Genomic DNA, 14,696 nt, shown 5'->3' on the forward strand with positions numbered 1-14,696 from the left:
TGCTGAAAATTAAAACACTGCGAAATTAACTTATATGGATTCTTCTTTTCAATAGCAACAACACAGTAATATAGCTACTCTAATGGAGTGGAGATACCTGTTTAGTAACTTAACAGAGATTATTTAATTAAACAAGGTAACGCAAGTTTTGAGGAGACAGTATTCCTTTGTCCACACAAAGGAATGTGGACTGTGTCCTTTCTCCGGCGTCTGGAGTTTGTCACCAATTCACATCTGGGTGTGAAGAGGAGAATATCTTTTGATGTGAGGTAATTAAACAAAGAGGAAGGTCAGTTGCCATGGTTACGTGTGTGGTGGGGTAGTTTAGGGTTTCCTGCCCTCCCTCCTAAAAGAGTTCTGATAGGCTGTTCAGGAGAAAGTTAATTCCTGGTTAGTGTTAGCATTTGTCATTTTAACAGTCAGGCACCGAGTCTTATCTCGGCTGCACCAAAGGTGGCAAGTTTTTATCAAACTGCCCAAAACAGCACTTAGGGAAAGCAAACCTTTACTTTGGGATCGCTTCAGCCGTCTGTTGAGGGTTGATATCTTAACCCCCCTCCTTTTCTTTCTCTCAGGGAGAGAGAACGAATTTGGGACCTCCAAATTTATTTGATATAAAATGAACAAATCCACACTGGCTGATCCACTACAAAGTACATAAATCACCACTTTTCAAACTACTCCTGCAGCCTAATTCACTGTCTGTCTGCCAGTATCATGTATCATGTGAGCTCACTAAATGTTATCATATATTTCAAACACACTGTCTTCTTCAATATGGCTAAATTTACTGCTTCCATTTGCATCTCCTGTATTGAGCTGTTTATATCTTGTGGCATGGCTAGCGTAAACAGTTAACCACAGTAACAAGTGGAAACTGTATAAAGTCTTGGTGAAATGAGTGTAATAGGGAGATTTCACCTCTGTTCATGCCGCTCAGTGCGGATCTGCAGCTGTCTTTTAATTTGCTGTGTCTACATTGATGCTGCCTTTTGCTTCACATGAACTGCAACCCAACTGCTAACTGGTTGAGTTTTGGCTAATTTGATTTGTGTCAATTCATCAAAGTTTAGATAGTTTTTCAAATATAGATTTTTATACTTTTTTAAATAGTTTTTTTGACGTGAAAATGGATCTGCTTGTAAAAGCAAATTTTTTTCCTCATTCAAAATTTATTTACAATCTGTTATGAAAAATAAAAGTGAAACTGTTTGTGGGACCTTTGACATATAAAGCATTTTCTTTGCACGGTTTATGTAGAAATAAGACATTTCTATCATAGTTCTCAGTCAAAATTATTTAAGAATATTTTGTGACTCGAGTTTAACCTATCTATATCCAGTGCTTCTATTGCAAATGGGCACCATATAAAACAACAGGCTGTGCTTTTATAAATCCGCAGCAGTGTGTGTCAGGCAGTCACAGTTAGTTGTTAGTTGTAGTTGTCAGGATAAGTGACTGTATACAAGCCACTAATGCTTTGTGCAACAGCCTTTTTTATTAGTTTCACTGCAGAAGTCAGTGAAGAAATCTGATTAGAAAAGCAGTAATGCACCTTTAACATAGTCACACTTAGTGATGGACAGCATATTCTTCTCTGCAGCTGTTACATTATGGCCCACACCATCTTTCTAACCGCAGCCCATGTTGCTGAGTGCCTACAGTCTGCCTGTTTAATGTGGATCAGGTAGAACTAGTTTATCGGCCACAGTTGCAGTGTGGACCATGACTCTCTCATTTTGTCTTGTAAATCAATCACAGATTAGAAACCTAAAAGCTACACTTCAGAAAATTACCCATCTTAGCAAGAAAGACAATATTAAAGCTGGGTTTGGCAATTTATTTCAAAAGCATTTTATTGTTATATTTATTGAAATTGATTGAATGATGCTGTCATACCAACAGCAATCCATAAATCAAATGCTCTGACACAATCTGGTAACTGTGGCTGTCCCAGGACCATAATTAGCACAGCTTGCTTACCTGCCTACCTGCGTGCACTCTGCCTGTGCACTCCCTGCGCATGAACATGTGTTTTAGGGGAGTAACCTTGGAGTGAGGCCTGAAGGGAGGGTGTGGGTGTGATACTTTAAAAATCTAACTGTCTCTTGTTGGTTTCTCCAAAGTTGCCTACCACAGTTTTAACTCTAAATGGGCAGCAGAATCATCTAAACATCATGTCTGATCAATGGTTGATGAGCGTGGAGTGTTGAATGAGGTTTTGCCCATTTACCTGTGGATACGGAGACAGAAACACCAGTTGCAGCTGGTTGTTGTTTTAGCTATACAAAGGTTGAAGATTGTAAATGTCACATGTGCCATAGCCATGAAGGATATGAAACGGTGATTAGGTTACACTCAACATAGAAGAACAAAGGGCAGCCACTCGATAATAATGGACTGTGTGACACATAGCACGCTTGCACAGGTCAGTGTTTGTCCGTCTTGACTATACTATAGCTTAATTTGATAGGCACTATATGAACAGATCCTGTATCTGTGTATGACTTTTGCAAAATGAAATGAAATCATTGGAAAAGACCCGAGAGGCTTGGTGAGGACCACTTTAACCACCTGTCAGTATAGGAGAAACAAAAGAGACATCCAGATGTCCATTTTTGTCACAGCTCTGCTCATGTTTCCACCTTTCTGTTGTTAATGATGGCTGCTTTTGTCCTGTTGTTCTTCAGACTCTGAGAGAGAGAAGGGAGGCCAGTGAACAGACAGAGGACAAGGCGGCAGAAAAGACAACAGACAAGAAGATGGAAGAGGAGGACTTGAGTTCACCGTTCAACCTCTGCAGCTCTGTGGACCCGAGCAAGGTGTGTGTGTGTGTGTGTGTGTGTGTGTGTGTGTGTGTGTGTGTGCGCGTGTGTGCATGTGTGTACACGCGCTAGTGATGAGGGGTAGAGGAAGAGTGAACATTCACCAGGTTGTTCACCCTGCCTCATTCCTAAACTGTCCCTGTTTGTTAGTAGACTGGAGTTCTCACACTGCTTGGCAAGAGAATGCCTAGTGCAAACATGCACAAACACACACATGCATTAGTGGCATCGATGTCATAACAACTAACCTTAACCCTCGACCATGTGCAAATTCTCCCCCTTCAACTTGAATACTAAACCAATTCACAACTTAACTATTAACCTTAAACTGTCTCCTTAAACAAGTGTTGCAGTTTGTCCTTGCAAGTACATCTGTCACATATTCATAGACGCATAATGACGCATTCATTCAGTCATTTAAATCACGCTGATGTCATGTGTTTTTCTGCTGCAGTTATATCAGCACACCAGGTCCTTGCACAGCACAATGTGCTGACAGAACGAGTCCATCTTGTTCACCCTGTTGCCAGGCATCAGTGGATTGAGTGAGATGCTCCTCTCTTCACTGTTAACATCATAAACTGACTGCGCCTCGTGAACATTTAATGATTTGCAGTGCTTCTGTCTTTTCAGCTACACCAAATCATTCAGTTGTTCCAATACAACTGATGATTAAATAAATCCCTCGTCACTGTAGAATAAATCATGTGCGTGGGACACTCCCACCACAGAGCTGCTGTGTGCTTTGTTTTAGTCTGGCTGCAGTGTTATCACCACACTTGTGCTGTGCTACCCTGTGTGGTAATGAAAAAATAAAATACACATTAGCTACTGTACATCATAAAAATGTTTTTCATAAACTTTTATTATGTGATTTTGTAAATAATATGTCTGGACAATTATTCACACCAACTGTTTGGACTGTTGACCAGATCTGTCTCTAACTTAGGTACCGCTCAGGTATTGTTGAGTTAAACCTTATTTTATGACATCACATTGTTGAAATGGTCTACACATACAGTTTTTGCAGGAAGCGCAAACAGGTAAAACAGGAATGCCACTGCAGTCACATTATTTAGGAGTCTCATCTCACTCTTTTGACTCAAGTATCAGGCAAGCTGTGTGTGTGTGTGTGTGTGTGTGTGTGTGTGTGTCTTTGTATCTTAACCACATTTTCTCACTCAGGAATGTGAGGCATGGTTTCACTAAAGCACATGCAGTGCACGTGTTTTCTTTTGTCTTTTTTGATCAGTTAATTTTTGTTACAGAAACCAGCATCTTCATTTTTGTTCCTATGAGCACACTTCATCTTCATTAATTCTTAGTTTTTTAGAATAAATATTGACTGTAAATCATTGTTGTTCATATTTAACAGGAAGATCAGCAAATGCCAGTGTGATAGTGATTTACGTAACAGTCTGCTTCTTATGTCTCATGTTTTTCCACCATGTTATGTTTGATGTAGATAACAGCGTAAATCCTTGATAAATTCGAGATATTAGTATGCTACAGTATAAATTACATTAAATCCATGTGGTGTTTGTCATGTGACATGTCAGTGAGTCTTAAATTAAGTACAATATTCTTGATGGTAGTTGATAGTTGGTAGATTACTACTTCCTCCTTGGTTAAAACTATAAACACTTGTTTGTGGGAAGTTCTTACTCTTGTCACAAGTGTGCTTATCCTGACCATACTCACCATGTGACAGGAGATTTCACTTCTTTTTTTTTATATACGAGACTAAATGTCTTCTAAAGATCTAAAGATTAAAGATGGAGTACAGGCCTGTTGATAAGCAGGTGATACACATACACCTGCAAATGAAGGGTAATGACATCCCATTCTTAATCTGGAGGGTTTAATATGGAGTTGGCCCACCTTTGCAGCTATAACAGCTTCAACTATTCTTGGAAAGGCTGTCCACAAGGTTTAGGAGTGTGTTCGCGGGAATTTTAGACCATTCTTCTAGAAGCAGATTTGTGAGGTCAGGCCCAGATGTTGGACGAGAAGGCCTGGCTCGCAGTCTCCGCTCTAATTCATCCCAAAGGTGTTCTATCGGGTTGAAGTCAGGACTCCACACCAAACTACATGTCTTTATGGACCTTGCTTTGTGCACTGGTCCGCAATCATGTTGGAACAGGAAGGGGCCATCCCTAAACCGCTTCCACAAAGTTGGGAGCATGAAATTGTCAAAGATGTCTTGGTATGCTGAAGCATTAACAGTTCCTTTAACTGGAACTAAGGAGCCAAGCCCAACCCCTGAAAAACAACCCCACACCATAATCTCCCCCTCCACTGAACTTTACACTTGGCACAATGCAGTCAGGCAATTACCGTTCTCCTGGCAACCGCCAAACTCAGACTCGTCCATCGGATTGCCAGACAGAGAAGCGTGATTCGTCACTCCAGAGAACACATCTCCACTGCTCGAGTGGCCAGTGGCGGCGTGCTTTACAGCACTGCATCCAGCTGCTAGTGCAGCTGCTCGGCCACGGAAACCCATTCCATGAAGCTCTCTATGCACTGTTCTTGAGCTAATCTGAAGGCCACACAACATTTGGAGGTCTGTAGCTATTGGCTCTGCAGAAAGTTGTTGACTTCTGCTTCGAGTTTCTGTTGTTTCCAATCGCTTCTCCTTTGTTATAATACCACTAACAGTAGACCGTGAAATAGTAGTGAGGAAATTTCACAAATGGACTTATTGCACGGGTGAATGTAAATGTAAATGCTCCGTACTTGTATAGCGCCTTTCTAGTCTTTTCGACCACACAAAGCGCTTTTACACTACATCTGCATTCACCAGTCACACGCATTCATACACTGAGCCTAAGTGCTCAAACGGAAACTAACATTCACACTCATTCATACACTGAGCCTAAGTGCTCAAACGGAAACTAACATTCAAACTCATTCAAATCAGGGTTCAGTATCTTGCCCAAGGACACTTCGACACGCAACCAGGGGGAGCCAGGGATCGAACCGCCGACCTTCTGATTAACGGCCAAAATGTGATAAATCAGTTTTGTGTGCAAACATCCTATAGAAAATAAGTGTTTTCTAGCTATTGTGCAAAATATGAATTAAGTTGATAACATGTTTAAGTATTTTTTTACCAATGTTTTTTTTTGCAGATTGCAGTTATTTTTGGTGTAACCTTATCCATGCTGCATTTATCACTTTGTCCAGAGTGAACAGCGGTAATAAATGAGATGGGTGTTACGAAGCAAGGCTCTGCGGTTGTGAACTTGTAAACCCTACGTTGATATGACAGGTAGCTGACCAGTCGGTGCCAGCAAAAGTGCCATAGCATGCTGAGCTGTCAGTGGGAGCGAATTCATTTGCATGATGCTAGGTGTGGAACGTGGATATGTCCGACACAGTGGCTGCACATTGTGTGGTAGAATTTAGAGGTGAGGAGAGACAGTCTTTGGATTTCTTTGTGTCTAAATGGAGTTATCTAATCCTGTAATTACTTTAAATCAGCCTGAGACTCAATACTCAACTCAAGAGTTATCTGCCTCAGGTAACTGTGTTAGTCCGTACCTGATACAAATGTCCTCAGAGAGGTATCATAAGTGAGAGACACATAATGGTCACATGATGCGTCAGGAGCAGTGTAATTGAAATTAAGATTAAAATGTTGTCTGTCTGCTTTAATGTGATGACATCTTCTACTCTAGCCATGGTTTGACTGGATTCATTTTCATCATAAATAAGTTTTGAGTTCTGACTCATGATCATCTTTTTCCCGCCTAGTCACTTCCTGGTTTGAACCATCGAAGTGCTGTTAATCTGTTAATCTGTTGACTCTGCCGCCACCTGCTGGAGTTAACTAAGTGATTCTCCGTTGCTGTTACAACACTGGATGTGAGCTTCCTCCTGTACAGAATGTGAGTCACTAATTTCTAATTGGTTTTGTCTCTACAGGATTTGGTGGACTGGCGGAAGCCCCTGGTATGGCAGGTAGGCCATCTCGGAGATAAATATGATGCATGGGTTCACCAGCCAGTTGATAGACCAATCAGACTGTTTGGAAACTCCCTCCTAGAGGCCAGCACCAAGACTTCCTGGTAAGACTGTATCCCATTCTCTTCTTATGATTGAAGAGAATGGGATAAGATGAAAATGCTGCTAATTGTTGACTTGCAACCAAAACAGGCATGGCTTTCACTGTTAGAGACATGCGTCAATGCACACATTGGATTACCATTCCTGAAGTTTCCATAGTAATGTGTGTTATTCCCAGATGTAAAAAAAAATGTGATAAATTTAACCTAAACCAATGTAGTGATGCATTTTTATTTGTCTATAATTGAAGTGTTGCTGCATGAGACATGTTGACTCGGTTATTGTATCTATTGACTAAACAAGTAATTTCCAATCAGTGGTATTCGTAACCCATGGGGCAGTTTTGCAGATGCAAGGGGGTACATGAAAAGTCCATAGAGTCACCTGATTTGAAATAAATACCAATTATTATAAATTGGTGTGAGGCAGAACCTTGGTATATTTACTGTTGTCACTAACCTGAATCTGTTGGAACACCTGAACAGTTCATGAAAACTACCTACAGAAAAAAAGAACAGAAACCAAATCTGTATGTGACCATATTAATATATGCTCTCTTCTTGCTACAGGTACTGGGTACCAGTGGTGTGGCTTCCTATTGTGTTTTGTCTCAGTTGGCACTGCTACACCACCCTGGCACTGGGCACCACCAGGGTAGCTCTAACTTCAGGTAACACACACAAGTGACTGCCTGCACACACAATATATAATGCATGCTCATGTTATGAACATATAAGCACCAGAGACTCTTGCACACTTTCATTTTCATTTACACATCCATATTCCTATTTGCGTAAAACCGCACAACACATTTGTTTTTCATAATTTTTGTTTGTAGTTAATGTATTTGTATATATCTATGTCCATATCTGTGTGTGTGTGTGTGTGTGTGGGTTCCCAGACTTCTCCGTCACGATCCACAAATACATATTCCCGCTGCTGTTTTTGGCGGGCTGGTTCTTGTGGTCATTCATGGAGTACTGCATCCATCGCTTTGTCTTTCACATGAAACCTCCAGCCCATAACTATTACCTCATTACTCTACACTTTCTCCTGCATGGACAGCACCACAAGGTACACAAATAATAAAACTCTTATTTGTTATGCTGTAGGCCTTTATGGCACAAAAAAAGAAGTAATCATTCATGACCTTTCTTGTTGATGATGAACTTTGTCCCTATTGCACAAAGCTTCAATTAGTCATTAAAGTTTCTGATCATAATACACATAAACCTATTAATAGCCATAAATGTTTTTGATTCTCCATTAAAACTAACCAATTTAAAAAACAGGGAAAACTAATGTCTACATGTTTTGATGAATTCAGCTTTTGAACCTCTCATCTGTGTCAGCAAGCATACACAGAAATTTTTGCTAGTTTATAAGAGTGGTCAAGTCTCAGTGTATGACCCAAACTTCTTCCTCCACAGTCTCCATTTGACGGTTCTCGGCTGGTCTTCCCCCCCGGCCTGGCTTCCTTAGTGGTGGCAAGTTTCTATCTAGTCCTACTCAGCATGCTCCCAGATATTCTGGGGAAGTGCGTGTTTGTTGGAGGGCTGTGTGGCTACGTGGTGTACGATATGATCCACTACTACCTTCACTACGGCTCGCCAAAGAAGGGCTCGTATATGTACAGCCTGAAGGCCTACCACGTCAAGCATCACTTTGAGCACCAGAGAGCGGGTGAGCGCAGGAAATCTGAAATATGACAGACATACAGGGCTCAGACAAAGCAAGATCCTATTTGATTTTTAGGTTTGATTCCCCTGGCTTCTGTTTTTGTCAGATCTATCTGATGCAATCTTGATTTCTCTCTTCAGGTTTTGGAATCACCACCACGTTCTGGGACCACCCCTTCAACACAGTCATCCCCGATGAGAAATTCTAATGCTCTCCTGAAGGGCCACAGGACACATCAGTCACCCTCTTAGCAACTAGCCCACATGCTATAACCACCCTGACACCCTTTGCTCAATCTCTGCAGCCATAGCTTTCGCAATAAAGACTCCTGGGCCACTGCAACTAATCCAGCTATACATACTATAAAACATACAGTATCAACCTGCTTTTCTTTCCAACCAGCAACACATGCATTTGGGGGTGTGTGTCAACCAGTTTGCACTGCAGTCTCATTGTGATCATTTCTGCTGTAAAGCCTTTCTGTGCCAAATTTATAACCAGATCTACATCTACTAATGTGCCCTTCACTGCTCGGACAACACCAGCCGAGTCAACACCCAATCACAACATCTTAATGTACAGTTAGGAGATGGGCCATGGCGGAAAAAAGAGGGAAGCACACACACACAACAGACACACACAAGCATGTGCACGCCTACCATCTATAGACGGTAGGTTAATGTGGAAGGCAGAGAAGGAAGGGATGTGACAGAGTGACAGAAAGTGTGAGTGTGTGTGTGTGTGTATAGACTGAGTGCGAGAGTCCCCGCTGGTTCACCCAACTGGTGAACCAACTCAGGGAAAAAAAAATTTTTCCTTCCGGCACACTGCAGCTTAAACAACCTTGTCACCATTACAGCTTTTTTTGCTGTGGGCCAGTAAGCTACGCTGCTACAGGTTTGTAACAGTCAGCACAAGTTGCCTCCACCGTGTTTGGTCTCACTGTAGTTTTTAGACGCAACTGTGAACATAAAACATTCGGTTTCAGATATTTGGACATGCTGAGATTCATTTGAAGTTTAGATTTAGCTTAATTATCAGCAAAGCTGGACAAGTGAAATTATACTATAGTGCACCAATGCGATGTACTGTTCTAAATAATTGAAACCACTGTGGAGGTATAGTTTTGCAAGTCTACAGAAATTGTTACTCCGTTTTCTTTTTGTCATTAATGATACAACAAAATGTAGAGAAAATGTTTTGTAAGATGTTTGTACAGAAGAGGAGATTCTTTAATGGCATTCAGATGTAGACGGATGGACTGTAGAGAGTTGTCATGGTGGCAGAGGGTCAGAGCTGGAGGCATGAGGCCAGCCTGTCAGACTTTCTGCTGTGGGGATCTTGGGGTCAAAGGTCACATGGTCAGCTAGGTGACAAGAGTGGGTTTATTTTTTCCAGGAAAGTTTTACAATGAATAAGCAGAACATTGGTCTCTGGAAGATGGAAGTGAAACATTTTTCACTCCATCCATTTAAAGGCACTGGTTTTTGTGGCCCCTGCAGGATGACAATGGATAAACCATCTGACTGGACAGCAGGAGGTCTTGATAGTGAGTGGCGGAACTTCAAAAAGTCTCCTCTAAACACTCGACAACAACAATGAACTAAAGCAGAACAACTGTAATTAAAATCATTTATATAGCAGTTAAAGCACAATAGGAATATAATACAACTGCAGAAAATAATTTTTTAGCAACTTTTCTAGATTTAAGAAAGACTCCCATTTATACAGAACATATAATATATATACATACATTCTGAAATATGTAAAATAACAACAAACAAAATAGAATGTATCTCACTAAAATATTAATACAGTAAGCTAATTCAATTTGCACTGCTTTTTTCTTACTATTCAGAGCAGCAATAATAATGAAGAGGTCACCACAACACTGTTTCTGATAAAACCAATTGAATTGGTTTCACCAGGGCTTACAGGGTTGAGCTATAACTGTACCAAAATGTGTCTGTTTATATAAAACTGTAACACTATCTGTCCTACGCTGCGTACAGTGCAGTTGAATTTTCAAGACATCATGAAGAAAGTCAGCTGACTTTGATATAATTGCTGTATCACATGAAATGGTGGTGGAGATAGTGATGACCATAATGAGAAGATGATGTAATGTAAACCGATTGTGACGACTGCTTGGCAAAGTGAAATGATTCCACCTGTTGGAATAAACCGCATACAAATCTTATTTATGTATATGATAAAGGTGAAAAACAACTGTTTGTAAGCATTGATTCTGACAAGTGAACCCTTGCTTATGTTAAATTATGCAGCATTTAATAATATTTCCTAAATTTGTTTACTATAAACTTTTTTGGGGGGGGGGGATTTTTAAATTTCTATGCAAACGTATCTGTAAATAAATGTGTGTATATTTCTGATGTCAGTTTGTCTTGTACTTTCTTTTGTTCAGTTATGCCTCTTTCTTAAAGGGACACTTCTAAATTTCATTGGGGGTATTACTCAGTCTCTTAAAGGTTCAGTGTGTAAGTTTTAGTGACATCTAGTGGTGAGGGTTGAGAAGAAAAACTTGGGAGGGTTGGCTCATCTGGACTAACATACCAACATATATGAAGAACATCTCAAAACTATCACAGCTAGTGCACCAAGTATGACCACTGACAGATAACAGGACAATGTAAACCTCACTGTTTCTGCACCACAGCCCATTATAAACCACATAATACATGAATTTTACAAAATCATTGGCTTGTGAGGATCAAGGCTCCTCTCACTTTACTTAATTAGATAAGCAGTCTGCAAATCTTACCAAAATGTCTTTTTTAATTTTTAAAAATACAACAGAAACACAAAGTAGGCCTAGTACTGAGAGCCATAATTTTAGCTTGTGGTGGAGAGATCAACTACATAAAACTAATCCAACAACATATTTCTTCTACCAGTAAAATTTTAGCTGTCTGATCTGAGCTTCCAGCTGTAAGCTACCATTTTATTGCCAATTAGTGATCAGCTGATTGTCTCATGAAGGTAACAATGCCAAAACAGAGTGCTGGAGAGAGAGATTAACTATGAAATTAATCCAACTACATATTTTACACCACAAGCCAAAGCACAGCGTTGGAGAATAAACCAATCCAACTAACCTTACATGTTTTTTCTACCAGGGCAGTAAAAGTTAAGCTGGCTGATGCTTCCATGCTTTAAGCTAACGTTATGGTTTTATTGCCAATTAATTAAGTGCTTATAGTCCAACAGATCTAATACCAATAAGGTGATAGGGCAAGGATTATTGATATATCTTTTGTCTTTGCCTTGTTTGGGAATTAGTTATTAGTGCCTGTTTCATTGTAGGTGTAAGTGTCCCATTGCTCAAAATGTCCTTTAAGCCTCCAATAAATATTCCTTCAGATCAACCCAGAAGAATTTGTAAAAATTGGATGTCAGGCCATCTTGTCCTGGAGCTTTCCCTATTGCTATTCTCTTAATTGCTTCATTTAATTCTGCCATTCTGATCTCAGCGTCACATATTACTTTAAAGGCTAAATCTATCTTACGACCTCAAACCACCAAGGAAAATATCTGAGTCATTTCTAGAATATTTAGAGCCATAAAGTTTGGAGTAAAATTTATACATTTCTTCAGATATTATTTTATGATCTTTGCACTCTGCATCATTGATCATTAATAAATTAATTATCTTTCTCTCTTGTCTCCTTTTCTCTAATACACTAAAATAAGATTCTCCCATTCCTCTATCCATTTAGCCTTACATAAGCCCCTTGGGCTTTTTTTAAAAGATATAAATGATCTAGTTTGGCTTGTAGGTTAATGAATTTGCTTTTATCAGCATTGGAGTTTTATCACAGTATCTATTAATGTCCTGTACCAATTGGATCTCATATTGCTTTTATTGGCTATGTTTGGATTTACTGTATTGTATTGAAAACTCCCTTGCCTTTAATTGCTTATATGCGTATCATTAAAAATTTTCTCTATCAAACTTCTGATAATTTTATTATATTCCTCATCTTTTAGGAGATCTGCATTACATTTCCAGTAATATATTTTATTTTTGGGCCTATTATCTGGATTTAATTAAAGATTTATCACACAGTGATCAGTTAAAGATGCACTACTAATTGATACATTTGAGGCATTGCAAGAAATTCCTGGAGTTGCTAATCATAAATCTATTCTGGATATACTACTACCATTTGGTTGGACCCATGAGAATTGATTGACATCTAGTTTCCTATCCCTCCAAATGTCTTTTAGTTAATAGTGTTCCAGTGGTTTGTATTGTATTTAGAAGGACATCTGTCTCTCTCTCTCTCTCCCTCTCTCTCCTTACATCTCTCTCTCTCTCTCTCTCTCTCTCTCTCTCTCCTTCACCCCAACCGGTCGAGGCAGATGGCTGCCCACCCTGAGCCATGGTTCTGCTCGAGGTTTCTGCCTCTTAAAAGGAAGTATTTCCTTGCCTCTGTTGTCTAGTGCTGCTCTTGGTGGGAACTGTTGGGCTTCTGTAAATATCATCACAGAGTACGGTCTAGACCTGCTCTTTTATGAAAAGCGCTGTGAGATAACTGTTGTTGTGATTTGGCGCTATATAAATAAAATTGAATTGAATTGAATTGAATCTATCCTGCCATCTGCCAGGTGTCAGATTTAAGTCTCCACTAATCAAAATAAGTTTAGTATGATATATTTCCTTATATTCAGTAATTACATCCGTAACTTCTGATAACAGCATTTTGTTCTGATTACTACCATTAAAGCCATAAGTGTTCATCAAAATAATAACACAACAGCAAGCCAGTGACCAAATCCATCAGCTTTACAAGTGATTACTTTCCCTAGACATTTATTGAGGCATATGGCTACACCACCAGATCGATTAGAACCATAGCTGAATATAATCTTTGCCCCCCATTGGTTTGACCAGAAGGTGGCATCAGCGTCACATGAGTGAGTCTCTTGCAGTGGGCAATTGTTACAAAATAAGAATACTGCTTTCCTCTTGTCTCTAAGAACTCTTGTATTCAAAGAAGTTAACAATAAACTCGTCTTTAACATAGAAAAAATAGAAATACTGCTGTAACAATAAAGCAGTAACTACCAGAAGAAAAGAAAAATATATATAACAATATTACTAAAGATCTCTTTTTAGTTATTTAGAAATATGAATAATGGGTAATACAGGATAAAACATTACCCCTGCCTTTAAATGACAATTTTTAAGAGTCTCCATGCCTACGATGAGTTGGTTTTTATTCTTTGGCATATATTTGACGACCGTTTATGAAGCCAGAAGCTCTGCTGTAAAATGCCTTCTCACCCACTTTCCTTGCTTGCAGAATTTACGGCCACAGTTTTCCCCTTTCCAGCATGTGCGTACTGTGACAAAGCGTACTGCATTTGACACTTACTAACCACCTGGTGTCATCCCCGCCTGCTAGCTACCTGGTTTCAGGTAAATCAGGGGTTGGCAAAGAAGTCTGGCATCAGGCCAAATTTTTTTCATGCCGTTACATGGCGGGCCAGAACAAAGTCAAATTATTTCAAATCCTTGTATACTCGTGTGCACCTTTAGCACAGTATGTATTGTGAGGGACTTCCCGTTAGGAAAGTTGTAAGACTGATTCCAAATAACTGCGGATATTTTTTTTCTCCCTTGTTAAACAAATTGATTATAAGGAAACTTTTGCACAAGCTCACAATAAAGCATGTGCCGCAGTTTGTGTGCATCCCGGCGTTTGATCCCCATTCATAAACCCATGGACGCTTATTTTCATTTCCCTGAAGAAATTCAGGGGAATCCAATCACACCTTAACTGACGGCTTTTTCAGAGGTGTGTCAAACAAGCCAGAGTCTCTTTTGAATATCCTTCAGAACTCTTCAAAGTAAAAGCTCTCAATAAACTTGACATAAAGCATTGCTGCAAAAATGTTCTTGCGCTTTTATTTTGGAGGCACAATCACAGAAGAGGAAGTGATTGTGTGAGTAACTGCAGCTGTCATGACTGAGATCTATTTCAGCACCAGCTGCTGTCAATTTATTTACTTCTTATTTTTTTGCTATCAAAGCAATCTGGCCACAGGACAGATGTTATTGCTGTCGGGCAAGTTCTGGCCCGCGGGCCGCCTATT

General features: G+C 39.8%; 1 protein-coding gene across 1 annotated transcript in view; it reads left to right on the forward strand.

The window, feature by feature from the left end:
- Positions 1-9,206, forward strand: part of fa2h (fatty acid 2-hydroxylase) — a 29,080-nt gene extending 19,874 nt beyond the window's left edge. Inside the window, exons 2-7 of the mRNA XM_038704972.1 lie at positions 2,691-2,822; positions 6,756-6,898; positions 7,466-7,566; positions 7,798-7,970; positions 8,327-8,579; positions 8,717-9,206. Of these exons, the coding sequence (XP_038560900.1) occupies positions 2,691-2,822; positions 6,756-6,898; positions 7,466-7,566; positions 7,798-7,970; positions 8,327-8,579; positions 8,717-8,784 (870 nt within the window). The 3' untranslated portion in view covers positions 8,785-9,206. The remainder of the gene's footprint in view (positions 1-2,690; positions 2,823-6,755; positions 6,899-7,465; positions 7,567-7,797; positions 7,971-8,326; positions 8,580-8,716) is intronic.
- The last annotated feature ends 5,490 nt before the right edge of the window (positions 9,207-14,696 follow it).

This window comes from Micropterus salmoides, unplaced genomic scaffold (genome assembly GCF_014851395.1).
Source record: "Micropterus salmoides isolate LMB-PRFRI ecotype aquatic unplaced genomic scaffold, ASM1485139v1 Ms_hic_scaffold_8, whole genome shotgun sequence".
Taxonomy (NCBI): domain Eukaryota; kingdom Metazoa; phylum Chordata; class Actinopteri; order Centrarchiformes; family Centrarchidae; genus Micropterus; species Micropterus salmoides.